Source organism: Sitodiplosis mosellana, unplaced genomic scaffold, assembly GCF_009176505.1.
Source record: "Sitodiplosis mosellana isolate CC-2019 unplaced genomic scaffold, AAFC_SMos_1.0 Smas_scaffold_2, whole genome shotgun sequence".
In the NCBI taxonomy this organism is placed as follows: Eukaryota; Metazoa; Arthropoda; class Insecta; order Diptera; family Cecidomyiidae; genus Sitodiplosis; species Sitodiplosis mosellana.
Window position 1 is genome coordinate 2,632,486 of NW_022595245.1, and position 27,295 is coordinate 2,659,780.

Genomic DNA, 27,295 nt, shown 5'->3' on the forward strand with positions numbered 1-27,295 from the left:
GGACAGCAAAAATCAGGTGAGACAAAATCCGGATGATGAATTCCGGAGTGTTGAAAATCTGGACGGTATGAAAATATGGATGAACAAAAATCGGGACGTACAAAAATCAGGAATGCGACAGAAATTCAAATCAAAACATAATTTCAAAACACTCTCGATTCGATTAAAACGAGAGCACATTAAATAATCGATCTTGAATGTTTATCCTGAAAATTGTTCGACTTTTTTCGAAAAACTCGCTCCGTCCGCTGTCCCACCATCATTTCTCGCGAGCGCCAAAATCAAGTCGAACAATTTTCAGGATAAACAAAAATCAGGATGAACAAAAATCAGGAATGCGACAGAATCAGGAATTTCATCCGGATTTTTGTTCGTCCTGATTTTATTCAATTCTGATTTTTGTTCATCCTGATTTTAATACTATCCGGATTTTATCATCCTGATTATGTCTCACCGGATTTTTGTCGTCTGTAAAAAGTTACAGAGCCCAAAACACCGGATCGAATTCAGGCAGTCTTCAAGCCTGCTCTTCATCTGCCTCTTCATCTGCCCCTTCGTCTGCCTCGCAAAGCCAAAACGGGGCAAGTCAGTCACAAGGAGTGGCTGCCTCCGCACTCGCCGTGGTTCGAGTCCAGCAAGGACCAAGACTGCATGTGCTGGGTAATGTGGCTAGTGGCGGAGCACCACAAATACTGCGTATGCTGGGTAATTTGGGTGCTGACGCAGCACTACAAATTGGTTTAGCTCCTGCTGCTATTGCCGCTCCTCCTCCTGCTGCCGCAGGTGTGCCACCACCACGAATTCAGGGCCAAGCACAAGCCAGCCAATCATCAACCACAACAACAACAACAGCCTCAGGGTTTAAGTGTCCGTGCTTTGGCCGCGACGTTGGCAGGACTGCTTGGTGGTGTAGTTCTTCCGCCACCACTCCACACCAACGATTTGATCTAGTGTCATCAATTCCAAAAATTTGGTTTTAAAAAAAACGCGCTTTTTATGGCCAAATGTACTAGAGTTTTTCATGTGGAATTTGACAATGAATAATTGACAATAAGTCAACGTCAAATAGCACATGGAAACATCTCAATCTTTTGGCAACAACATCTTCTTAAAATGGTTTATGGTTTTGCTCAATTTCAACGCGTAATTGCAGGTTGGTATCCAAACAGAGGAACAATTGATGCGGTTGGAATGAACATGAGACTTTCGTCGCTCAATACACAGATACGAAACAAAAATAAAGCAATCCATTAAAATGGAACATCCGTTTGGATAGATTTTTTGTCTACATGGGAAGTTTGTATGAAAACCTCGGAGCGCCGGTGTTTTACTCGTATTGTTATACACATCAACAAAGCAGTCTGCTTCACCGTAGAAAAGAAGTGCGCAGTAACGAACAAGAACGTTCAGGTTTCGGCAACGTTGCATTATAGCGATTATGAATGAACGTAATGAGAAATGTAACGAGAAATTACGTTCATTCATAATCACTAGTGAAGCCACGTTGCCAAAACATGTACGTTCTTGTTTCCTTACTGCGCACTACTTTTCTACGGTGAAACAGACTGCTTTGTTGACGTGTATAACAATACGGGTAAAAATTGCACGTAAGTGTGAGAGAAATAGCATGAGTTTTCGGCGTCCGAGGGAATAGGATCTTCCGAGCTGGTTGAATGATCGCTCAATGGGAAGCCATCAATTTGTAGGTAAACATAATGGTTTGGGAGCGATGGACACATTATTTTTGCCGAATTCCGCTCGGAAATCCGAGTTTTGGCCATGTCTAGATTTTACCATATAAACTAATGTAATTACACCGGCGCTCCGAGGTTTTCATACAAACTTCCCATGTAGACGATCCGAAACAGGCAAAAATCGAAAAAAAGGTTGAAAATTTTTTTTTGATTCTGGAACAGTATTTCATGTGGCCAATCCATTGGTGTTATCACCACATCGAAATTCGCATTCCTTATAAATAAAATTATCATGCATTTCTAGAACCGAAACACCATCCAACAAGTATTTACAAACGAAACACTAGCGCAAACGTTTTTCAAAGTGAATCATGGAAAACAAATTTTATTGAAATGTAACACGTGGTGTTTCACTTCGAAAAATTCTCTGCCGATGTTACACTTTAAAAAAATCATTCGTTTTTGTATCATAACGATATATTGTCAGAATATGTCTTGTTTTCAATCTCACTCATTCAAATAATGAAGATGTAGTTTTTCACACAAAACAGAACGTTAACGACAACACTATTCAAAGTCAAAGATGGAAGTAAATATTGCAATTAAGCGTCGTCAGCGACAAACCATCGATGGAACGGCAAAAACGCCCACTTGTATGCGAGGAGACAGCAAAAAGAGAAGAAAAACGATGCGATTTACGGCAGTTCCACTGTATGCATGTGCGCACTTTACATTGTGATTGTGTCTTATAAAGTGTTTCGCCAATGATGATGTTTCGCATGTTCTATCGTAAATCTACCGCAAATTGGCATTTAGATCGTCACCGAGAATCAAAACATTACATCCGCACTCGCATGATTCACACTAAATTTGTTCACATAATCCAATCGACGTGTCATACATTCGCTAAATGCTGCGTTTTTGCACAATTACATCTATGGGTGAGATTGAGAGTAGTGTATGTTTCATTGACTTTGTTACGATAGAGAAGAGTAAGTTCTACGTCATAGCACTGGCGATGAGATGTGAAGAGGAGCGAGTTTTTCGTTTGTATACAAAAATGAAGCGATGATCATCATTTTTAAAACGAGAGAGCAAAACGTTTGCATCGTTCTTACCACAAAAATGTTTTTCATCGAAAAATATGTATTTCTGGTCAATGGTGTGATAGAACCAAGGCGACCACGGACGCTAATACCAAGAATATTCAGTAAATAAATCGTATTTGAATTGAAATCTTACCAATCAAATCATATTTGGTTTAATCAATATTTACTTGTCACTGGAAATCTCTGAAATATAAAGAACAATGCCGGATTGCATACCACCGCCAGTCAAACCAGTAGCGAAACGAGCCAATAATATGTGATGAATCGAATCACCAAAATAAACTAAGAGCCAAAAAGCGTTTGCTGGATAAGCTACGATTGTCATTGTATAAATTTACCAATTAGAGCCGCATACAATTGATTTTTCACTCTCGATAAAACTGAATCATTGTCTAATTGAACCCGTGAGCATAAAAACAACGTATTGACTCTTCGCCGATGAATACGAAACGCAAAAAAATCGCCGAACAAAGTGAAACACCAATCTGTTATTGGATCAATATGAAACATGAAATCGTTGGCCACTATTTTATTTACGTTGCACTTTGTTTCGAAGCGCGGCAAGTGTTTCATTTTGTTCCAGTAACAGAACGTTGTATCACTTTGTTCGGCGACGCGCTCAATGTACTGTTTTGAAAAAATATGCATGATTTGATATAGTTTTGTGCGAGTGCAACATAAATTCTGTTCGCTTGAAAGTGAATCGTGAAATATCGGCTGACTATAGAAATTGTGTTTCACTTTAATTGAAACAAAAATGTTTGATACACTTTTGAGTCCATTGGTATGATGATTCATTTTAATGGTGGTTTTGGTCGTGATTTGTCTATGAAGTGAAAATTAACTGATAAGGAGCGCGAATTTCGATGTGCCGATAACACCAATAGAGCAGAAAAAAATACTATATGAAAATCGAAAAAAAATTTAAACTTTTTTTTTCGACTGTTGCCTATTTCGGATCGTCTACATGGGAAGTTTGTATGAAATCCTCGGAACGCGGGTTCACGCCGCTGTGAATACATTGGTTTATATAGTGAAATCTATACATGGCCAAAACACAGACGCACAACACCCATTCTATTTCGCTCACACTTACGTGCAATTTTTACCCGTATAACAAAGTAGTCTGCTTTACTGTTAAAAAGATGTGCGCAGTAAAGAAACAAGAACGTACATGTTTCAGCAACGTTAAAGTGCACGTAAGTGTGAGCGAAATAGAATGGGTGTTGTGTTAAAATGAATCATCATACCAATGGACTCAAAACTATATCAAATCATGCATATTTTTCCAAAACAGTACATTGAGCGCGTCGCCGAACAAAGTGATACAACGTTCTGTTACTGGAACAAAATGAAACACTTGCCGCGCTTCGAAACAAAGCGCAACGTGAATAAAATAGTAGCCAACGATTTCATGCTTCATATTGATCCAATAACAGATTGGTGTTTCACTTTGTTCGGCGATTTTTTTGCGTTTCGTATTCATCGGCGAAGAGTCAATACGTTGTTTTTATGCTCACGGGTTCAATTGTTGTACCATGATTATGATGATGAACTAGACCCACTTAAATGAACGTACAACCGTTCTCGACATGAGCACTGCAAAAAATACGCTAATCTGCTTCAGTACATTTATTAAAATGATACACAAACACTCACATCCAATCAATTTCCATTCAAATAAAAAAACGATCTTCATTTGCAGATTGTTTTCGATTTGTTGAAAATCCATGTCATAAAATGACATAGACACTTTGATTTTTATTGACATTCACACATTGGCTAAACATACGATTAAGACTCAATATTTGTAATATAAATAATTTAATCTCTTAATGATTTAGGTATGCAAGTAAAATGTCGAAAGCATGATATTTTGCAACGATTAACACACCGTGTTATCATTGCATTGAACAATCGATGAATTTTAAACAGTGTCCACTTTCAACTTTGGGCTGATTTCGTTTCGTATTAAAAAATATTCTAGTAAAACAGAATAAAATCCTCCAACTGTCTGAGTTAAAATGTCAACTTGGAATCTTAGTTTTAAGACAAATAAAAACTATAGAATTATATAATGGAAAAACAAAGTGACATATAATAACTGATTTTAAGAACGAAAAATGGAATGTTTTCACAGAGATATCTTGAGAAAATGCACAATAAAAGGTGTCTGTTAAGTTTTGTTCTGGTTCTTTTTCAGCCCAATGAAAAAATTAAGAAAAAAAACCTTTTGAAAATGATTCAGTTTTGGTATTATTTCATCACGCAGCAATAAAAATGGATCGATGTTTGTTTGAACAATTGGTTAATCATCCTACTTAGATTATAGCTAAATTTCAGATCTACATCTATTTGGCTAAGGCTTGTATGATTTCTTCGTATGTCTTCCCTTTTGTTTCTGGCAATACCATCAAATAAAACAATGCACCAAGCATGCAACACGTTGCTAAGAAAAACATGCACATCGAAGTGCCGAACGTTGCAGTCAAAATTGGGAAGAATGAAACAAGAGCAAACGCCAAACCCCACAAACATTCCAATGCCAAGAGTATGATTATGTTTTTGATCTGGAAAAATTAGAAGATGCAATTAGAAAAATGAACAAAAATTTAAATTTTGCAACGATTGTCAGTTCGATGATTGAATTCGGTCTTTGAGAAACTGTTTAAAACTATTTTCGGATCAAAGTCGGATTGAAAGAAAAAAATGATTAAAAAACATACCTTCTTGGGTATAAGTTCGCTCAAAATGACAAAAGTAAGGGGAAGCATGCCAATAGAAGAAAACAAAATGATCATTGAGAATGCAGCAATTGGAATCCATCGGTGTTCTGTCAAAGACTGCTTGAACGAATCATAAAGACCCATGGAAATCAAGGAAAGGCTCGTTGCGAATGCTGATGCGGTCATCAACAATTTGCGACCGGCACGATCGACCAGTACCATAGCAAGGAAATTTGCAATCATCATTACAAATGCAACGATAATAGATGATGTCGATTCGGTTAATGTCGAACCAGCTTCGGCAAAGATTTTGTTTGTGTAATTCATCATCACGAAATTGCCAGACAATTGATTCAGAAATCTGAAAATGATAAGCCATCATCGATGCTCTCATCATTTACAACTTTTTCGTAAGTCTTTTCCTTTTCGTCGATCTGCTTCATTTCGTACGATGGTGGATTATTGAGGCCAAGATAGAAGTTGCACGATTTTTCGGCAGCCTACATTTTTGCGATAAGGTGAAAAGAGTTAGGTTGGAAATTTATCTAAAGTTTCAATAAAATGACAGTTACATACGATCTTTTGGTTACGCTTCAGCAAGTATTCAGGCGTTTCTGGGAAGAAGTTGAATATGAGCAAGTAAAGTGTTGGCAACATGATATTTGCCTTGATTTGGCCGAAATAATCCAGATAGCTGTCCAAGACAAAACCGACCAGAACACCACCATTGCAGAACAATATCATCATCGAACCAAGTGTGCCACGGACTCTAGGTTTACCAAAGAAATTAATTAATAATTGCAATTACTTGGGTTTGAATGGAAAATACATCTTTTTGCGTTAAATTTTTTTTCTCATTCAAAAAAATACTCACTTATTTTCGGCAATTTCGCTCACATACACAGGGATGACGACGAAGAGACCGCCACCACTAAAACCTACAAGAAATCATGACGCATACAAATGATAAACGTTTGTTGCCAACAGTAATATCACAATATCACCCAGCTCAGCTAAAGTGGAAAAAATTTAAATCTCAATAAAACAAATAACATTCTCAAGTTTTAGTTACACAAGTAATATTACCAGTAGAGGAAGTGCGAGCGAAATCAAATGAACTTTTCGGCTGGATCGATCAATAACAAGCGAGTAGAATAGGGTAGCGATAATACATCCAAAACATGGCATTGCTACTACCAAAGCGGCTTCTGATGTTGATAGAGGGCCCGATTCTATTGGGGTATCATTTGTGGTCAGAACCAAAAAATTTGGCGCGGCCCATGCACAAGCCGATCCATATGATAACGTAAGAATATTGCCTTTGAACGAAAACAAATTACACTTGATGAGTTTTTACTTTGATTAGTTGATTCGTTTTTGAAAAAAAAAATAGAATTTTTCGAAGTTATTAGTTTTGCATTAAAAACAAATACTTTTTAATTAATTTTTTAATGAGTTAAGAAACAATAAATATTTTGAGTAAAATTTTGACACTTGAATAAAACAAAGTAATAAATTGATACAATACATATGATTGTTGCAAGGTATTGCTTCAAAACACTCGGCATTTTAACTCGGTGTGCTGTTGATGCTTTGTCACAATCAATTTTCCTCACACTAAATTTTGAATTGAGAAAATTGTCTACGAATTCATTTAATAAGACTTACTTCAGAGATAAATGCTGTTATTAATTTTATAGTTGTCTGACACGATTTATGATTCAAACACGATTGCCCGAAAATCGTGTGTATTCTGCGATATATCGCTGAGCGTATGGCCAATCGTTGTTTTTTTTCTGCCCATATCTAGGAGCAAAAATGCAATGTTATTGTGTCAACATAGTGGTAATTGTATTTAGAATGTGACACAAAAGATAGATAGAGTAAGATAGAAATCATTTCCTGATGATGCTTCATTTGGATTAGGGTTTTAGTTGATTTGTTGGGTGAGAATGAGTAAAAATATGATGTGTATGTGCCAGAAACTTTATTCTCATTTGCATTGTAATTAGCGAATGTCGCATGCACATCGTGGGATGCGATGATGCGTTGCTAATTTTGTTCTTCACGGCAGTTGATCTCGATCCGTAAAATGTATCGCTATTATTTACCATCGATTGAATATTGTAATTGATGATTTCCACCTGTTTTTCGTTTTTTTTTAAATAAATTTTTAGATGATTTGTCATTCAATTTGTTTACAATTTCGGAATCTGATTTTTTAGACTTTTCAAACCAAAATTTCGATTTTTTCCTCAACATTTTCGATTCTAAAAATAAAATAAGCCCGAAATTAAAATGAAAGATCGTTTAATTTGATCAAGTCTTCTATTCCACAGAGATCACATTGTTTCATTTGTGTTTACATGATGTGATGTGTGTTTACAAACTTGGTTATTTGATTTAAGTCATAGCTAAATTTCAGATCTACATCTATTTGGCCAGGGCTTGTATGATTTCTTCGTACGTCTTTGCTTTCGTTTCCGGTAAAACAGTAAGGTAGAAAATTGCACCAAGCATACAACATGTTGCAAAGAAGAACACGCACGTCGAGGTGCCGAACGTTTCAGTCAAAATTGGATAGAATGAGATGAGAGCAAACGCCAAACCCCACATACATTCCAATGCCAAGAGAATGATTATGTTTTTTATCTGAAAAATTAAAACATAGATTTAAAAAAATGTAAAAATAAACAAAAATTCAAATTTCCCAAAAATATTTATCAGTTCTGTTAATCGAATTCGATGTTTTAGAAAGCATAAAAAATGGTTTTCAAATCAACATTTAATTGAAAAATTGTCCATTCAATATAAATACCTTTTTGGGCAAAATTTCGCTCAAAATCACACAGGTAAGAGGAAGCATGCCAACTGAAGAGAAGAAAATGATCATTGAGAATGCAACGATTGGGATCCATCGGTGTTCCATCAACGACTCCTTGAACATATCATAAAGACCCATGGAAATCAAGGAAAGGCTCGTTGCGAATGCTGATGCGGTCATCAACAATTTACGACCGGCGCGATCGACAAGCACCATTGCAAGGAAATTGGCTGACAACATTACAAGAGCAACGACAATAGATGCGGCCGATCCGGATAATGTCGAACCAGCTTCGGCAAAGATTTTGTTTGTATAATTAATCATCACGAAACTGCCACACAACGTATTCAATGAGCCTATTACCAGGGAGATTATTATTGCTCTCTTTGCCGCTGGTGTACCTGTTGGATAAGATAAAATCATTGTGATATGCGTTTGATTAAGGCATATAAAACACACAATAAATAGGGCGAATACGCACAAAAATCTGAAAATGATAAGCCATCATCGATGCTCTCATCATTTACAACTTTTTCGTAAGTCTTTTCCTTTTCGTCAATCTGCTTCATTTCGTACGAGGGTGGATTATTGAGGCCACGATAGAAGTTGCGCGATTTTTCGGCAGCCTGAAGTTTTGAGATAAAACGGAACGAGTTAGATTGGAATTTTTTCTAAGGATTTTAATTCATCACATGTGTCGATAAAATGACAGTTACGAACGATCTTTTGGTTGCGCTTCAGCAACCATTCAGGCGTTTCTGGGAAGAAGTTGAAGAGCAGCAAGAACAATGTAGGCAACATGATATTTGCCTTGATTTGGCCGAAGTAGTCTAGATAGCTGGCAAGGACAAAACCGGTCAAAACACCAGTATTGCAGAACAATATTATCATCGAACCAAGTGTGCCACGAACTCTGCGTTTACCAAAGAAATGAAATCATATAAAAAATTGCTTGGATTTGAACGGAAAATTCCTTTTTTTTGTATTAAAATATTTCTCTCTTTATCGGGTGTGAATTTTTGCCTTGTGACATTTTTTTTCATTCAAAAAAGTACTCACTCATCTTCGGCAATTTCTGTGATGAAAATTGGTATAACGATAAGCGCGCCACCTCCAGAAAAACCGCCAATGAATCGTGCCGCATACAAATGGTAAACGTTTGTTGCCAACAGCAATATCACCCAGCTTAGCTAAAGTGAGAAATAAAATTCAAATTTCGAAAAATTTGTCCGTTCAACATTGAATTTATTTGAAGGAAAATAGCACAGTGTCCTCAAGTTATAGTTCACACCAAGTAATATTACCAGTAGAGGGATCGCGATCGAAATCAAATGAACTCTTCGACTGAATCGATCAATAACAAGCGAATAGAAGAGAGTAGAGATAATGGCTCCAAAGCATGGTATCGCAACTACCATAGCGGCTTCTGATGTTGAAAGAGGGCCCGATTCTATTGGTGTATCATTTGTGGTCAAAACCAAAAAATTTGGCCCGGCCCATGCACAAGACGATCCATATGCTATCGCAAGAATATTGCCTTTGAACGAAAAAACAATTACACTTGATTAGTTTTCACTTTAAAAAAAGTTTTCACTTTTGCAATTAATTGGCTGTAAATTCGAAATAAATTCGTTTGAGCAAAATTTCAAACTTCGAAAAAAACAGGATTCAAAAATTAAATTTAGTAAAAAAGAATTCCCAATACATGTGATTGTTGCAAGATATTGCTTCAAAACACTCGGCATTTTAACTCGGTGTGTTGTTGATGCTTCGGCGCAACCAATTTTCTTGGCACTAAACGATGCATTGAGAGAATTGGATAAGCATTCATTTAATTAAGACTTACTTCGAAGATGTTCAAGATAAACGCAATTGTTAATTTTATCTCGTCAGTCTTCTGGTACAATTTATGATGTGAAGATGATTGCCCGAAAATCATGTAAGCGTGTCTTGTGAGCAGAGACTATATCGTTGTCATTTTCGGCTTATATCTAGTATCAAAAGTACAATTTAATTGTGTCAAAACAATTGCAATTTTATCACAATGTGATATAGACTAAAATAGAAACTATTTCCTGATGCTATTTCATTTGGATTTGGGTGAAGGCTCTGCTTTTAGAATGAGCTCAATACAAGCCAAAGATAAGGAAAAAAACATTCCAGGAATTATCACCAAACAAACATATAGCCAAAAAAAAATTACTTATATCAAATTAAACGATAGCCAATTACGCAGAATCGTCATAACACCATGAAATTGTAGAGTGTTGGAGTGTCGAGTGTTGACAGACTCCGAGTTTGTCACGAACACTTCACTAAGATCCATTGATTTATGGCACCAATGATATCACGTTTTTTTGATAAAGTTTTCACATTTTTAATGAAAATTAAACTCATGTTATTGTGAAGTTCATTAAATTTTACGCAACTATCATCAACCATAAATCGTACTATTGGCAGAGCATGTGAAGGAGGTACGTACTCATCATATATAGTTATTGGCTGAATGTCGAAAACAACAATCACGACTGAATATCTGATGACGTAAATACAATTCAAAAGAATCACATTTTTATTTGGAGATAATAAAAGATAAATGTGTGACTCCGGAAAATTCCGTCGAGTGTGAATTCGGGAAGAAAGTGAGTGCCTTTGATACAGAGTCTGCCGAGTTCTCCAAATCTGATATAGCTACATACTAATATAACATCCTGTTCATATTCGCTCTCACTGTGTTCACATTGAATCGTCAATTGCAATGATGCTGATTACAGTAACTGCATGCTCAATGTTTATTTCGACTTTTTTCTCTCAAATTTATCAATTCTAAAAGAAAAATATAAAGTTAAAAATATTCAATCCCACAGAAAAACCACAGGTATATTTCAATTCTTGGTATTATTTCATTTATTTTATTACGCAGTAATAAAAAATGATGTGATATTTATTTACAAACTTGGTTATTTGATTTAAATATTAGCTAAATTTCATATCCTAATCTATTTGGCTAAGGCTTCCATGACTTCTTCGTATGTTTTTCCTTTTGTTTCTGGCAATACTGTCATGTAAAACAGTGCACCAAGCATACAACATGTTGCAAAGAAGAACATACACATCGAAGTGCCGAACGTTTCGGTCAAAATTGGATAGAATGAGACGAGACCGAACGCCAAACACCACATACATTCAATTGCCAAGAGTATGATTATGTTTTTGATCTAGAAAATGAAAAATTGAAATAAAAAATTGAAAACTCAAACAATTTGAAATGATAAGCGATTCTCTGATTCTTATTGAGCATGAAAAATTACCTTTCTGGGCAAAAGTTCACTCAAAATCACATAGGTAAGAGGAAGCATGCCAACCGAAGAGAAGAAAATGATCATTGAGAATGCAGCAATCGGGATCCATCGATGTTCCATCAACGACTCCTTGTACATATCGTAAAGACCCATGGAAATCAATCCAAGGCCCGTTGCGAATGCTGATGCCGTCATCAACAATTTGCGACCGGCACGATCGACCAGTATCACAGCAGAAGCATTTGCGGACAACTGTACGATGGCAACGATAACAGATGCTGCCGATCCGGATAATGTCGAACCAGCTTCGGCAAAGATTTTGTTTGTGTAATTTATCATCGCAAAATTGCCACACAGTTGATTCAATGAGCCGATTACCACGCCGATTAGGATTGCTTTCTTTGCCGCTGGAGTGACTGTTTGGATAAGTCAAAACAAATTAGATATTGTAATCAAAGACATATTTAAGATACGCAATAAATAGGACAAATACGCACAGAAATCTGAAAGTGATAAGCCATCATCGATGCTCTCATCATTTACAACTTTTTCGTAAGTCTTTTCCTTTTCGTCGACCTGCTTCATTTCGTACGATGGTGGATTATTGAGGCCACGATAGAAGTTGCGCGATTTTTCAGCAGCCTACATTTTTGCGATAAGGTGAAAGGAGTTGGATTGGAATTTTTTCTGAGGATTTTAATTCATCACATGTGTCGATAAAATGACAGTTACGTACGATCTTTTGGTTGCGCTTCAGCAACCATTCAGGCGTTTCTGGGAAGAAGTTGAAGAACAAAAAGAAAAGTGTTGGCAACAGGATATTTGCCTTGATTTGGCCGAAGTAATCCAGATAGCTAGCAAGGATAAAACCCAACAAAATGCCAGAGTTGCAAATCAATATCATCATCGAACCAAGTGTGCCACGTACTCTGCGAAAGAAATATTAAATAATTATGTCATTGATAAAGATTACCCAAGTCTGAATGGAATATTTCTCTCTGAAATAAAAATGCTTTCTTTTCTAAATGTGAATTCATGACAATTTTTTTTTCATTCAAAAAAGTACTCACTTGGGTTCGGCAATTTCGCTCACATACACTGGAATAACGATAAATAAACCACCACCACTAAAACCTACAAGAAATCGCGCCACATACAAATGATAAACGTTTGTCGCCAGCAGCAATATCACCCAGCTTATCTAAAGTGGGAGAGAAATTTCAATCTTGATACATTGCATTGAATTCATTTCCTTCATTTGTTCAAATGAAGCACATTGTTCTCAAGTCATGTATCCAATCGAGTAATATTACCAGTAAAGGAAGCGCGATCGAAATTAAATGAACTCTTCGACTGAATCGATCTATGGCTAACGAATATAATAGACAAGCGATAATGGCTCCAAAGCATGGTATCGACACCACCAAAGCGGCTTCTGATGTTGAAAGAGGGCCCGATGCTATGGGGGTATCATCTGCAGTTAGAACCAAAAAATTTGGCCCGGCCCATGCACAAGCCGATCCATATGATGCCGCAAGAATATTGCCTTTGAACGAAAAAAAAAATCACTTAAATTAGTTTTCACTTTGCACTTACAAAAAGTTAATTCGATTTAAATTCGAAACAAATTCGATGTTAAAATGAATTCTAAAATTTAATCTTCAAAATAAAACGTAGAGGAAATAAATTTAGATCATCAAAATAGCATTAAATAATTATAAACTTGAAAAAAAATATTCTGAGCAAAATTTTAACACTTCACGAAGAAAAACTAAGCAATAAAATAAATTTAGTAAAAAATAATTCCCAATACATGTGATTGTTGCAAGGTATTGCTTCAAAACACCCGACATTTTAACTAGATGTTCTGCTGATACTTTGGCACAACTAATTTTCTTGGCACTAAACGGTGAATTGAGAAAATTGTCTACAAATTCACTTAATAAGACTGATTTCGATGATGTTCAGGATGAACGCCATTGTTTTGTTATCTGGTCAGTTTGCTGATACGATTTAGGATTTGAAGATGAGTACCCAAAAATTGTGTAAGCGTGTGTTGCGAGCAGAGACTATATCGCTAAGCGTATGGCCAATCGTTGTCATTATCATCCCATATCTAGTATCAAAAGTACAATGTGATTGTATCAACACCATGGCAGTTTTATTGCAATATGATATAGACTGAAATAGAAATCATTTCCTGATGGTGTTTCATTCAGATTTGGGTGAAGGCTCTGCTTTTTGAATGAGCTTAATACAAGCCAAAAAGATAAGGAAAATGCGTAACATTTTAGGAGTTAAAGAAATCAGTTATATCAAAGTAGACGATAGCCAATTAAGTAGAGTCGTCATAAGATCATGAAATTGCAGAAAGACGGAATTTCAAGTAGAGACAAACTCCGAGTTAGTAACGAACATTTCACTAAGATCCATTGATTTATGATACCAATGATAAGGATAACACGTTTTTTGATAACAAGTTTTCGCACTTTGAATTAAAATTAAATTCTCTGGGCGTGTTTTTGTTATTGTTACCGTCTATTCAATTTTACGAAATTAGTATTGATTATAAATCAGAGCCAGACCATTAGCAGAGCATGTAGGAGGTCTGTGCTCTCCGTGCAGGTATTGGATGAATGTCGAAAACAACAAGCACAACTGAATGTCTGATGACGTAAATGCAATTCAAAAAGATCACATTTTTATTTGGAGAAATAAAAGATAAATCTTTTCTCCGGAAAATTCCGTTGAGAGTGGGAACTCGGGACGAAAGTAAGTGAGTCGCTTTTGATTCAGCATCTTTGATATTTTTGCATTAAAATTTGTTTGTTACTGTTTTTAGACGAATCACGTGCTATGAACATTGTTCATTAAACGACGTAACGAGTGGATTAAATCAAAGAATCCAGACAATTGTTACAATTTCAATCATTTTTGTATGATGTAAGCAACAACAGTGGAAATATCCACAAATCGACTCAAGACTTGAATCGACTACTATAGTAGTCTTTCCTAGAGTCTTTCTTAGTTTCTTTTTTCGAAAAAGACAACCGGGAACACACCGTTTCTTCTTCTGAACATTTAATCAATTGAAGGAAATCATGTAAATCTCGCGTGCTTAAAATCATTTATTGAAGGACTTTCCAGATCTTATGATAATTTTTCATTCATATTGATATATCAATAATCCTAATCGTCTGTCCATTTTATTTTGCAGAGCTTTTGCATTGCCAGTCGCAACACAGTGCATGGTCAATAAAGTGCGGAGCGATGAAAGGATTTCAAAATTTGTACTATCACTCGGTGTTACTCTCAACAACAATGGAACTGCTTTCTTTCTAGCCATTTCAACCGTTTTTATTGCTCGAATGGCGTCACATTGAATTTCTTGTCACTTGCAATGATACTGATTACCGTAACTGCATGCTCGATGTCAATGCCATGGGTTCCAAGCGGTGAGTTGCTCATTTTGATGGTTGTTCTCACTGCAGTCGATGTCGATGCAAAATATGTGACGCTCTTGTTTGCCGTTGATTGGATATTGTAATTGTGAATTTCCATTTCTTTCTCCATTTTTGACCTTTTCTAGTTTTTTTTTTTAATTATTTTCCGGATTTCCCACCAAATTTTAAATCTCAAAGTGAAAAATTGGAAAGTCAAAAGAAAACCGTTTACTTGGTTCAATTTCATCAACACAACTTTTCTTTTCTTCCTCACAGAGATCTTCTGAGAACCACGAGTAATGTGATTGCAAACTGTTTTGCAGCCATAATCATTGAAAAAATGTTCAAAAAAGAGTTGGATGCACTCGATGCTGGGACACAGGCTGAGGAAAAGCTGAATCAAGTCGTTTAATGTTAGATGTCGGAACGGGGTTTACATAGAGCTTAAATGAATTTGAATTAACTGCCGTCTGTTCGAAAATGCAAACAGTGCCATCTTGTCGCATTTTAACGAAATTCTCATCTCATCAATACCAATAGTGTTTAGTGATTGTAGCACTTACACACAACAGTGTACGTGGCTCACGTATCACGACCGTGAAATACGTCAGCTGTTGTTGTCACACAAATGTCGCGTGTAAGCGGAGCTGTCAAAACTTTTAGCACTATGTGTAATTTATATGGTCTTTTTTATCAAATGTTTGTATGATTAAATGTAAACAAGTTGTAAATTAAGCTGAGCTGGTTTTATTCTGTGGAAGAGTTGAAAAACGAGTGATTTTAGTGCCTTTTCGTGAGCAACCAATTCAAAATCATTGGTATGTAAATAAATGTGTCTATTTTTGAGAAAAAAAAATATTCTTTTAAACGTGCACGTTATCACACTCCGCGAATTTATCGGCTCCCCATTGAATCTAACCTATACCATCAAATGCCGCAATCTTGAAATGAACATGAATTTTTGATGAAGTTGAATAATAAAAAATGAAAAACATCACCGTTTCTTACGTCAATCTATACAAACCTGAGTCGAGAGCGAGATAATTACTGCAAATTTAATTATGGCCAATTACGGCCATGTTTTGTTTGTACAATACCATTTATCGGTATTTGTTTTATTACATCGGCAAGTTCATTGATCGAGTTGCTTTGAAATCGCATTGAGCAATACGATGATTCATTGTCGAAAAATTATGGCTTTTACTGACGTAATCCAAAGAAACGGTTCACAAGTTCAATAATAAGTGAACTGTAATTCATAGCGGTGTTTGTTGTTGTTGTTGTTCTTTCCATAGCAATTGAAAGTATTCTGGTTGCAATTGCTTCTATCTTGCAATTGCAACGTCCTTGAAACCACTGAGAGATAATGTGAACTCTACCACTTTGAACCATTTTGAAAAAAAAATCTTGGTTTCAATCGTGTGCGCGCGTTGGCTGAAGCATTCTCTGAATTGCAATTCTCTCTTTATCAGTCAATTCGCGTTTCCCTTGGTTGGCTTTATCGTTTTTAACTGCACTCATTTACTTTGTACTGTGCACAGTCATACAAAAAAAAGAACCCTGAATTAACTGTAACAGGCGAGTTCCCTTCACACACACAGCACAGAGATAAGAATCGCATAAGCAATTTGTACGCTCATCCCATCAAAGCAAGCGGTTGAACTACACTCTCGTGTGAAGCAATCCATATTTATATATATCTTTTTGAGCATCCTTTTCATTCTCATTATTCCGTTATCAAACAAAACGAAGAAGAATTTTTGTTCACGTTCACATCCCACACACACACACACACACACCCGTATATATGCATTAGCTTTTGGGCACCGATATCTTTCGACCCTTCTTCCAACCTCTTTCTGTCCCTCTCCCTCGCTCTCGCTCCATTTTGTATCCTTGAAATCGTGTTAACTATGCAGCTAAATGGAAGAAAAAAAATAACCAGCTCATAAATACTGAACATCTCGTCATACACAAAGTACGTATAATATATTTTTAGTCATTCGAGACGATCTTTATATTTATTTATTTTTTTCGTGTATGCGTACGTACATCCGCTCATTATTTTTTGTGAGCTGGATTTTATTTTACTTTACTTTTTTTTTCCTCTCATTCCGTCCAAGTGGTGATATTTTGTTGTCGACAACGGATAACATTTCACACATGCACTTTGTGCACAAAGGAATGAAAAGACCAGAGACAAAAAAACATAACCGACAAAAATGAAAAGCAAATACTTGTGCGTGTTCTCATCGCTTTCTCATAAATACCCAACAAACGATGAAAAAGGCGACAGCGATGAGTATAAAATTTTCGCTTGGCTTCACCTGTTCCCAAAAATAAAAAGCAAGCAGTTTTTCGTCATGTATGCGTCGCCGAGCAATAAACAAAATCACAGAGAGACATACGGAGATTGTCAGAGAGAGAGAGAGAGAGAGAGGAAGAGACTCCTTTTTTTTCGTTATGATTCGCATTCATGCTTCTTAATCTGATGAACACGTAAAGTATAATCTTTGTTGTTAACGGAAATTCATTTCGATCATTTTTCTTCGTTGTGCTGTCGTTGTCGTCGGCGTTGTGTATCTGGGTGTTTGTTGGATGTTTTCTCTCTTATTGTTGAAGACAGGATACGGAAAAAACGCTTTATTACGAAGAAGAAGAAGAAGAAGAACGCTTTATTAGGCCCAGTTCTGGTGGATAGCATTGAAACGTCCTTTATGATCACTATAACGATGGAGTATTATTCACCTACGCACCAACACACGCAAAATAACTCGAGATGGTAACACATTGATTGCGTTCCAAGGCAAAATACCACCGAGAAAATGATGAAAAATGTTCCAATGTTTCGAATGATGGACATTTTTCCATTTCGAAAAAAGAAATGCAAATCAACTACCTATCATATCAAATCATTTGATTCCAAGTAAAAAAAGAGAGAGAGAAAAAGCCAAGTATATTGAACTTTATCATTTTCGATTGCAATGTGCATACAAAAACTGCCAGCCCATGCAATCAAGTAAAAAAAGAATAAAGTGAACTCCAATTATTCGTTGCCAGCCGCACACACACACACACACATACACACACAAAATGAAGATATTCATCGTGAACAATAAAAAAAACGGTTTAGTTATTCAATGCTCCGCTTGTTTGCAGCGAATCAAACATAATGTGTCTGAATTGAAACACTCGCTTGTTCTCCACATATAAATTATCTTATCGGAAAAGTGATTTCAATGATGGGTTCGAAATCGACTGTTTACAATCGATTTTGTTGACTTGGCTGCGGTGTGTACGGTTTTTTTCCTGCTCGAAACGAAAGTTTATCAGTTCCACCGATCGAAATTGAAAAAAAACATACACACCGAATAAAAGTTGTTGTTGATATAAAATTACCATAAGTGAGTCGGAACAAACCATCTAGCTAATCGAATGAGTTTTGTTTGCACGATGTGTTGCTTTTTTTCATCATTGTCATCGACGTTGTTGTTGGCGTCGAAATCCATTTCGAATTGGATCAAGCGATTCTTTCTTCAATTTTGTTGCTTCGAAAATGTATTGACGACGATAAAATGTCTAAGTTTGTCGACGCATAACAGCGCTCGACCAAAACATCATATTGTGTGTGTGTGTGCTGTTGTTGATTATTATGTGTGTCGAGCAATATCAATCATAATCGTTTTGAACAAAACGAGCAGCATACGTGTTTTGTGTCGTAAAGTGCAAACGTTATTGCCATTGACTTGAAGGCGAACGAACAGAAAAATAAAACAACAACACCACCACCAACGACTGATAAAGTAGACAAAGATGAGGTTTGAATGGCGACTAATAAGCGAATTACACATCAAAGCAGTCAAGAGAGAGATAGAGATAGAGAGAGAGAGAGAGAGAGAGAGAAAAAAGAAGAAGAAGAAGAAGAAGGGAAGAAAACCCGTTGATTACAAGCCGATCTTATCATAGAGTTTATTGCAAAATCAACGCTCAAATCACTGAAATCAATTTAATTAGAGAAGTGTGCATTTTACAGTTTTAACATGTGCATTGCCCCCCGTGTTTATATGATTTCGGTAATAGCACACACACACATACACATGTGGAATACATTTCATTTTATGGGCACATATCCGAACAAGCAGAAGAAAATAAAACACTAGCCGCTACGATTGGGTTCAAAACTCAAAGTCTCAGCAACAAAGCCACGTTGCAATAAAGTTAGTGTTTAAAAATCACATAAAAATAAAAGCCAGAAACTATGTACATTTATACATATTGATATGGTCTAATGTTGAAGAAAGCAATGGTGAGCACTTTTGTTGGATTTTATTGCTGTGTTTGGCAGAAATTAGCAATAATAAAGACAGTCATTTACCTGAATGGCCATAGCAAAGAGGAGAAAAAACGTATTATCCTCGGCAACAAAACAAACTCTTCGTATGCAAAACAATGGTAAGCCAAGCCAAACCAAATCAAAACATATGTGCATATATGTCTCGAACGTTAATGACGTAGACACGGCATTTTCATTTATAATATGACAACGACGACGATTTTTCTCTCGCTTCCTCACTCACTCTATCTCTGACTGATTTGCATTTCTCTCCTATATATCCAAATGGATTTTACAGTATAGCAAATGGCAAGTATCAGACGATAGGAAGTTTTGTGCAAGCGGCATAATGCGAATACTTTTCTTTTTTTCTCTCCCTGCTATTTGTTATATATAGTAACATTTATTTGCGCTTGTTTACTACGCCAGAGTGGTGAATCTCGAACATCGGTTTGTTGTTAATGGGCTTGATGCCAAACGTTTAAAATCGGGTATACAAAAACAGACAATATCTCCCATGTATACACCGAATGCAATACAATTGCATCGGATGAGCCGAAACGAACGAACGAAGGAACGCGACGCAAATGTTTTGGTTATTCGACGAAAAAGTGGTCGAAAATTATACACGTATGTCTGGAGTGTGACCGTGTGTGAGTGTGTGTGAGCGAGTGTTTTGATTTACAGCTGCTATAAGACTCATCGAATGCTGACTCACCGTAATGGCCCTCACACAACCGTTTGCAATTGTATTCGTAAGCGAATGCACGAATTCGATGTCAGCATAATTCGTTGTGTGCTGCTGCTGCTGTTGTTGTTGTTGTTATTTTTTTCTGTCTTTCTCTTTTCGGTTCCTCTTCTTCTACTACCTCTTCTTCTTCGCTTACGTTTCTTCGTTCGACGCTCGCCAGCTCAAATCATTGTCATCGTAATCACAGTCACCGTTTGTCCACAGCAAGCGCTCGAATTACACACGTCAATGTATGCGGTTGTTTGATGTATGCTCACGGGTTGCCTTGCTCAGACATTACTAACTGAGAGCGAGAGCGAGATCCATTTGGTCTACAGGGTGATTTCAAGGCATGAATCGTTTTTCTCATTGAAATTCAGAAGGAAAATTTCCTTGAAAATTCCTATGTAAAATGGTGAAAGTGGAAAATATTTTTGATTTTATTCAAATTATTTCAAAACTATTCGCCTATTTCCCCGAAATCTGAATGTGAACATTAAATATTCCGTAATTTCATCACATTTGGCAACACCCTATGGCTTGTAAAATGAGTCGTTGCGATGCATACACAGACGCAGAGCCACTCTCAAAATCCCGAACGTATGGAGTACGTGTACCAGTGCTCCTCGATGTTTTATACGCACAAAGAGAGCTCTACATGCACAAATACATCCAACCGAATCTACACAGGTGACGTAGTAAATCGTTCGATATCGAAATGGTAGCTCGCTTGCTTGCTCTCACTATACATCTGCCCGTATGTGTATGCCTATGTGTGTATTCGTGTGTGTTTGTGTGCGTGCTGGTATTGGTGCATGCGTGCGTTTGTATTGTATAGAAGCCGAATCGATGTGCGACCGCAACGCCAATTCTTTCAAACGACTGAACACTTCACAGCGACAACGAATCGTCCACCGTTTTCATTTTGTGATGATGAGTCGACTGGATAGTAGCTAGCTGAAAATAGCCTCTCTTCACGCAACGCAAGAAAAACACATATATTATTTTCTCTCATCTATATAACAAACAAACACAAAAAAATACACTCAACGTTCGTTTTATTTCGTTTTCAACGCCAAACCATACTCTGTTTCTCTACTCCATACCCGAACCGAAAGTCGTATAATATACACTTCATACGCCCTGAGTAGTAAGCAGCAACAGCAGCAGCAGAAGCAGCAAAAATCGAGCGGCCATATTGGTTTTCATTTTACATAAAGAGAATTTCATTCGTTTAAAACACACTCACTCAATAAATTTCAATCCGACAAAAAAAGTGAAATAAATCCCATCAGTTTAAGAAATAAAAAAAACAGTTAGTTAAAATCGATCGAAAAATTCGCGATCCGAGGCATAATTTGTTTGAATTTGTGATTTTAGTGAAACAAAAGAAATTTTTACGTAAAAATCCAACCAACAAATTTCCAGATAGATTACCATAGAAAAATCAATTTTTTCCCGTTCATTACATCTGTTCAATTCCGCAGTAGCTGCAAACAAATTTTTGGTTTAGCTTCGTCGCTTCAGCAACAAAAGTGTAATATTGCGAAATAAAATTTCATTTGAAAAAGTGTTTTTTTTTTGGTTGCATGTGAACCATTTTGAAATTGGTTAAATTGAGTTCTGTTCAGAACAAAGGAAACAGGAAAAACGGCATGAAATACAAGTAAAACACTGTGCGCGTGTACGAGTGAAATAACAACCGAGAAAAAAAGAAAGAAGACGAGAAAAAAAATCGAAAAACATCCAGGAACAAACAATTTACAGCAAAGCCAAGCAAAATAAAAACACATCGTCGTAATCATCAACTATTGATTTTAATTTTGTTCGGGCTGAGATATTCGTTTGCGACAGCACAGCGAACTAAATGAAAAACCTGAAAATCGATAAATAGTTAAATATCCTATTGATTTTTTTTCTGCTTTCCTCTACTATTTCGTATACGTTCACCAATCGAGTTGCGTTACGTTTCAGCTGAGAAGAAATTGAATGAATAAAACAAAAAATTGTCAACAGTTCATTTTTCACTTTGCCGTACTCTTTTACACTCAGAAAAACAAAATATCAAAGTGATCCAAGTGTGGAAAAATATAGTACAAATTTATTTTAAAACAGCAACAACATAAACAAAAAGTTTACCCACAATTCCCAAGCGAAACGTGAAGACATTGTATTTCTGTGATGATATTTTAACCAATTCAACAAACAACACAACAAAAATTAAAACGAGAGAGAAAAAAAAATAGTAAAACCACGGAAACCCAACAAGATTTTTCAATTAAGAGAACAGAAAAAAAAATTCCAACAAACGAGTATTAAAACAAAGAGCGAAGAAAGAACCACACATAGAACGCAGCCTTTAATCATCCGTACATTCGTGGAATTTATAATTTCAACTAAATACGAAATATCTAATCATACCGTGTGTTAACGAACGAACGAACAACAGAAAAAAAGTAACCTGACAAAGCAAGCAGCACCTCAGTGACAGAGAGAAAGACATAGCAAGCGAAACAGAGAGACATAGCGAAAAGCGATAAAATTCGAAAAAAGCAAGCAATAGCACCAGAAAAGAAAAAAGAAGAAAAAACGGCAACAAATCTTGAGGCAAATAGACAAAAAGCGACTATTTGTTCGAGACCTGGACACCATTGTCTTGTTTATGACATTCAACAGAACGTGCAGCGTGCAAAGAACTTTACAACGTGAATCATGAAATTAGAAGTGAATTCGGCAGCCGATTTCCTGATGAATCTATTGCGGCTGAAAAAAGGTGAACCATTGCCCGACAAAGATCAACTGCAAAATTTCAAAGGGTCATTGGAAAGTTTGCTTGTGCTACACTATCGCAGCCATTGGTATCCAGATGTACCGACAAAAGGTTCGGGCTATCGATGCATTCGAATCAATGGTAAAATCGATCCGTTGATCGCACAAGCCGGAATGGCGGTCGGAATTTCGCCGAATGTTTTGCGTAAAATGTTGCCAGCCGAATTAACGCTTTGGATTGATCCAGAGGAGGTGGCCTATCGCATCGGTGAAAATGGTTCGATTTGTGTATTGTACGATTCACAAAGCCGTGCCAGCCCATCGTCCGATCTCGATTCGACCGGTTCGAGTGCCGATGAATTCATTATGGATCGTGTCGGTCGCCCCGATATTAGCCATTACGATGAGCGCCATTCCACCTCGCTATCACCATCGAATTCGCCAACGAAACCCGTACCAATGCAAGAAATGGTACCAGATCCACGTCGCATGAACTATGTTCCTCAAAACCAATTACCACCCCAAAACTACCAAATGCACCCGCCACAACCGCATCCACAAGCTTTTCAATATCATCGACAGGCGATGAATGCCAATCATAACCATCATCCATCGACACAGCATCAACAATACATGCAACAAGTACAATGGGATGGATTCGGCAACAATAACAAGGTAAGTTTCATCAATGTGATGAACTCACACAACAAATTCTCTTCTTCTCTTTATTTTTTTATTTCATTTTGGTCAAACCACCTTTTTTTTCAAACGAAAGTGGCAAATGCTTTTGGTGTTTTTTTTATCTTATTTGTTTTCAATCATTCGTACATCGATGACGATGACGAGACAACTTGTTTCAGTTGTTCAAGAGTGTTGAAGAGAATGAAAATGGCGTCGAAGCGAGATGAAGCCATTTTTGGTAACCAAACAAACAAAAAACAAATATCGTCTGGATCAAATGGTTGTTTCTTTCTACTGTCTTCTGTGTGTATGCGTGCGTGTGCGTTTTTGTTTCTTCTCTCGTTTCGAAATCGAACAACATTTCGTTTGCCCAGTTCTTTTCATTTATGCTAGAGCGACGCGAGAATGAATATAAAATAAAAATAGACATATTTAATGAAGCCCAGAGAGAAGCGGCTAGCGAAGAGAAAACACGAGTTACCGAACAAAGTTATAAGCGCATTTTGATTAATGGCAAGCGTTGGAATGATCTGAGAAGCTGAGAGACTCGAGCGAAAAACTTTATTAATTTTAATTATCCCATGGTGGAAGAGCCAGATGTTTAAATAAATTTCCCATATTTCAATTGACGAGAGCACAGCGCGTAGCATATACATAAAGCGGCTCAATTTGCCCTGTATGTACCCTTCGGCGGCGTTACATTCGGCATTTGGTGCGAACGATGAGATGGTCTTTGCCGTTTTATCGAACCAGACACGTACACATCAATCAACAACACATACTCGCAATTGATCAGCAAATGGCCGTCATTGCATTGTGTTCAATATTGTGTTTTGGCATCACCGAAAATCCGTTGAAAATTGCACCCATGCAAGCAAATGCCCTACGCTTCATATCACTCTAGCCTAGCTGCACGTATTTATTCTTCGGCTGTTTCATGGGTACATGAACACATTTGACGCGACACATAAAAAGTCGTTAATAAACTGTTCAAACACTCATTCACTCAGCACTACCAGCAGAAAGCCAGCGCGATACGATTACTCACATTTCACACACATGTTTGTTTGTTGTTGCTGGTTTTTTCTTTGTGTTCATGGCAAAATCGCATTTTCACAAACGTCGCTTCTTTTTCTCTCTTCGAAAAATCGAAATAAAAATTCATAAACTCATTTGTAATAGTAAACGCATTGGTTGGCATTCGTCGAATCGAAACGAAACGATGAAATGGAATGAGAGAGAGAGAGAGAGAATCATAATTTCATAAAAAACACACCACGAAGAAATTAAGAAATTAAATGATTGCCATTATCGAAAAATTATTTATATATTTGCTTTTTAAAGTGCGAAAAAAGCATAAAAACTCTTGATAGGCGAGTGAATGTGTGTGTATTGGTTATTGCGCGTAAGGATGCGCTAATCGCTATTCGTGCCAGTTTTTTTTTCTGCGTAGTTTGCTTCGTTATCGAAGTGGCTTATCAACCGCAATATTATTTCAGGCATTAAAACGTTCCGAAAGCATAAAACTATTCGCACTTAATGAGAACAAAAAAAAATGCTTTGTGATATTTTATGAGTTGGCGGCGTTGGCTCATGCATCGGAAAACTTTATTTCGACATACAATTCACTTTACGAAAACTTCGAATAACAACACACACAGTATGTCCATTTTTAGCCATGGGCTGCATCGCATTGCATATTAAAGATTGGCTGGCCCGGCCCGTACAGTAGCTTCGCTCAGTTAATTCGATAAATTTCCTCTTCTTTCAGAGCATTTCTCGCTTTTACTCTCTCTCTCTCTCTCTCTCTCTCTCTCTCTCTCTCGCCTCGTTCGCTCAAACACAATATTAATTAATGAAATTCGGAAACGACCGACAACTTATAGGGAAGAACGGAAAGAAAAAATGAGACAACTGCGCGTTCGCGCGTTTCAACACCAACAAAAGCAAAGATTGGGCTGTGAAACAGACAACGGAAAGGATATAATGAATATAACATAAATTAAACAAATAACATGAGCAAGAAGTTCAAGAAGCACTCGCTTGAAGTTTGTGTTTTCGTTCCGTTTCGTTTTTGATCCCTTGGTGGGAACGGTGGGCAACGTTGCCACTTCAACTGCCAGCTACTGCATTCAGAATCGAAAATACTTTGGTCATTTAAAATGTAAAACGCCTAAAATCGACCGAGTGGAACTTTCGAACGTTTTCTCTCTGTGTATTTATATTCATTCTGGGAGTTCTTAGAGTCTGTTGAGCGTAAATTTTTTCCCTTTTTTGTGAGTGCATGGTCGTGGTTGTGATCTTTATACTACTTTTTTTCAACAATTTCTCTCCCTCTTCTCACACACCCGCCACATATTCACATTCAATTTATGCGTTTTTAGTGCATGCACATTTCTCTCTCTCTCTCACTCGCTCTCTCCATAAAAAGCTGATTTTCTTTCATTAAATTGTCTGCGTATCGTTTGGATCTGTGCAGAGTTCAATTATAGTATTCGAGTGCCGTAGCCATACGCTGTAAATTTTGATGGGCTTAAGTTTTCTCTCCTACAAAACGAATATTCTCACTTATTTTTCGTTTCGTTTCGGAATGCTATCGAATTATTCATCTTTTGTTTCGAGTTCGTCGAGCACACACATACTCGGACCCACCTTTATTTTTAAGTTTGTTTGCTTTCTTCGATCATTTCAATTCTTGAGAGAGAAAAAAAAAACTCAATTCGAAACAGAGTTCACATCACGCGAACCAAAAACAAAACTAAATTCGACGACAAAGCAACCAACGTAGACACAGCAATCGAAAATTTTTATTTTTCCAAACATTGCTTGATCTGAAATATCTGAAACATCATCAGCATATTTTTGTTTCGCCATTCCAGCGAACATTTAATTGAGTTACGCTTTTCTTTCTTTCAGACTCTCTGCCTCTCGTTTTTTTTTTAAACGCTTCAAAACGCGCTCGCTCGAATTGGTAAACAAAATTTGTTTTGCGTTTCGCTGAAGTGCTATTTTAAAAACAAAGTCTCTCGCGAATGTTTTCAAAGAGACAAAATCACACAGGAATTTGTTTTTATATATGCGTAATATGGCCGATTGCGTGAGTGTCATCACGCAGATACACATATCAATATGCTGATTTGATTTTTTTTTGGCGAACTGTTTACATTTCTTCGTCCATTTATCATGGGTGAGAGAGAGAAGAAAAACGCTATATTTTTTTACACTTACACAATTCGCACGCCGAATATTTTTGTTTTGGTGATTTATACACAAAATGAAAAAAAGAAGATAATATTTGTTGAAATTCGTTTGTATATCTTTGGATACGGAGCGATATCAATGGAAGAGAAAGAGGCGTACAAGAAAAAAACAAGCAACAAACAGATTGCACGATTTTCAAATTATCTGAAATGTGAACAAATAGACGTGTTATTAAATGGGCTTAATTGTTTTCGCAAAAAACCATTCGCCTCTCGCCATTTAAACAAAATGATAATATAGAGACGTGGAGCTTAGCGTTTGTAACCCTATCTAAAGTGTAATTTTATACAAGCACTTCGAGTTTCTGTAGTGCTTTGTGAAATTGAGCCATTGTTGAACGACAACTGTGTGTGTGTGCGAGTTCTTGTTTTTTCTTCTCTCCAGTTTGTTATATATTGTGGTTTTGGCTGTACCACATACTTG

At 36.7% G+C, this 27,295-nt stretch overlaps 5 protein-coding genes and 1 pseudogene across 6 annotated transcripts in view; 2 read left to right on the forward strand and 4 right to left on the reverse strand.

Moving 5' to 3' along the window:
• Positions 1-3,128, reverse strand: part of LOC129564924 (protein Lilipod-like) — an 11,039-nt pseudogene extending 7,911 nt beyond the window's left edge.
• A 1,373-nt stretch (positions 3,129-4,501) lies between these two features.
• Positions 4,502-5,859, reverse strand: LOC129565266 (facilitated trehalose transporter Tret1-like). Its single transcript, XM_055439933.1, has 2 exons — positions 5,530-5,859; positions 4,502-5,373 (listed from the first exon to the last, which is right to left on the reverse strand). The coding sequence occupies exons 1-2, from the start codon at positions 5,857-5,859 to the stop codon at positions 5,155-5,157; spliced, it is 549 nt and encodes a 182-aa protein (XP_055295908.1). The 3' UTR covers positions 4,502-5,154.
• A 23-nt stretch (positions 5,860-5,882) lies between these two features.
• On the reverse strand, positions 5,883-6,468 carry LOC129565267 (facilitated trehalose transporter Tret1-like; the record flags this gene model as incomplete). Its single annotated transcript, XM_055439934.1, has 3 exons — positions 5,883-6,029; positions 6,106-6,298; positions 6,404-6,468. Coding segments are annotated over 3 exons (405 nt in total), but the record flags the coding sequence as incomplete, so codon positions are not given.
• Positions 6,469-7,843: 1,375 nt separating this feature from the next.
• On the reverse strand, positions 7,844-13,793 carry LOC129564928 (uncharacterized). The gene is made up of 14 exons (XM_055439178.1): positions 13,469-13,793; positions 12,969-13,201; positions 12,726-12,856; positions 12,392-12,584; positions 12,153-12,297; positions 11,665-12,071; positions 11,356-11,571; positions 10,059-10,164; positions 9,658-9,890; positions 9,413-9,543; positions 9,074-9,266; positions 8,835-8,979; positions 8,348-8,754; positions 7,844-8,181 (listed from the first exon to the last, which is right to left on the reverse strand). Exons 1-14 carry the CDS (start codon positions 13,506-13,508, stop codon positions 7,963-7,965), a joined length of 2,799 nt encoding a protein of 932 aa, XP_055295153.1. The 5' UTR covers positions 13,509-13,793; the 3' UTR covers positions 7,844-7,962.
• Positions 13,794-14,206: 413 nt separating this feature from the next.
• LOC129565264 (inositol-pentakisphosphate 2-kinase) overlaps positions 14,207-27,295 on the forward strand; it is a 62,055-nt gene continuing 48,966 nt past the window's right edge. Inside the window, exons 1-4 of the mRNA XM_055439931.1 lie at positions 14,207-14,427; positions 14,498-14,598; positions 14,873-15,198; positions 15,375-15,916. The gene's annotated coding sequence lies outside the window, so the exon portion shown is untranslated. The remainder of the gene's footprint in view (positions 14,428-14,497; positions 14,599-14,872; positions 15,199-15,374; positions 15,917-27,295) is intronic.
• The window catches only part of LOC129565265 (protein BTG1-like), a 29,295-nt gene continuing 24,780 nt past the window's right edge, over positions 22,781-27,295 (forward strand). For both annotated transcript variants that reach the window (XR_008687595.1, XM_055439932.1), the window contains exon 1: positions 22,781-23,605. Coding sequence is in view for 1 of the 2 variants with exons in the window: in XM_055439932.1 (XP_055295907.1) it covers positions 22,874-23,605 (732 nt within the window). In the remaining variant the exon portion in view is untranslated. The remainder of the gene's footprint in view (positions 23,606-27,295) is intronic.

Excerpts from the sequence above, each read along its gene's own strand:
- LOC129565266 (XM_055439933.1), bottom strand. The coding sequence starts at position 5,859 with ATGATGAATTACACAAACAAAATCTTTGCCGAAGCTGGTTCGACATTA. Across the intron at positions 5,374-5,529 it reads GCGAACTTATACCCAAGAAG|ATCAAAAACATAATCATACT; the intron begins GTATGTTTTTTA and ends TAATTTTTCCAG.
- LOC129564928 (XM_055439178.1), bottom strand. The coding sequence starts at position 13,508 with ATGTCGGGTGTTTTGAAGCAATACCTTGCAACAATCACAT. Across the intron at positions 12,072-12,152 it reads CTTATCACTTTCAGATTTCT|TCACTCCAGCGGCAAAGAAA; the intron begins GTGCGTATTTGT and ends TTATCCAAACAG. Across the intron at positions 9,891-10,058 it reads ATATCTTGCAACAATCACAT|GCAATATTCTTGCGATAGCA; the intron begins GTATTGGGAATT and ends TTTCGTTCAAAG.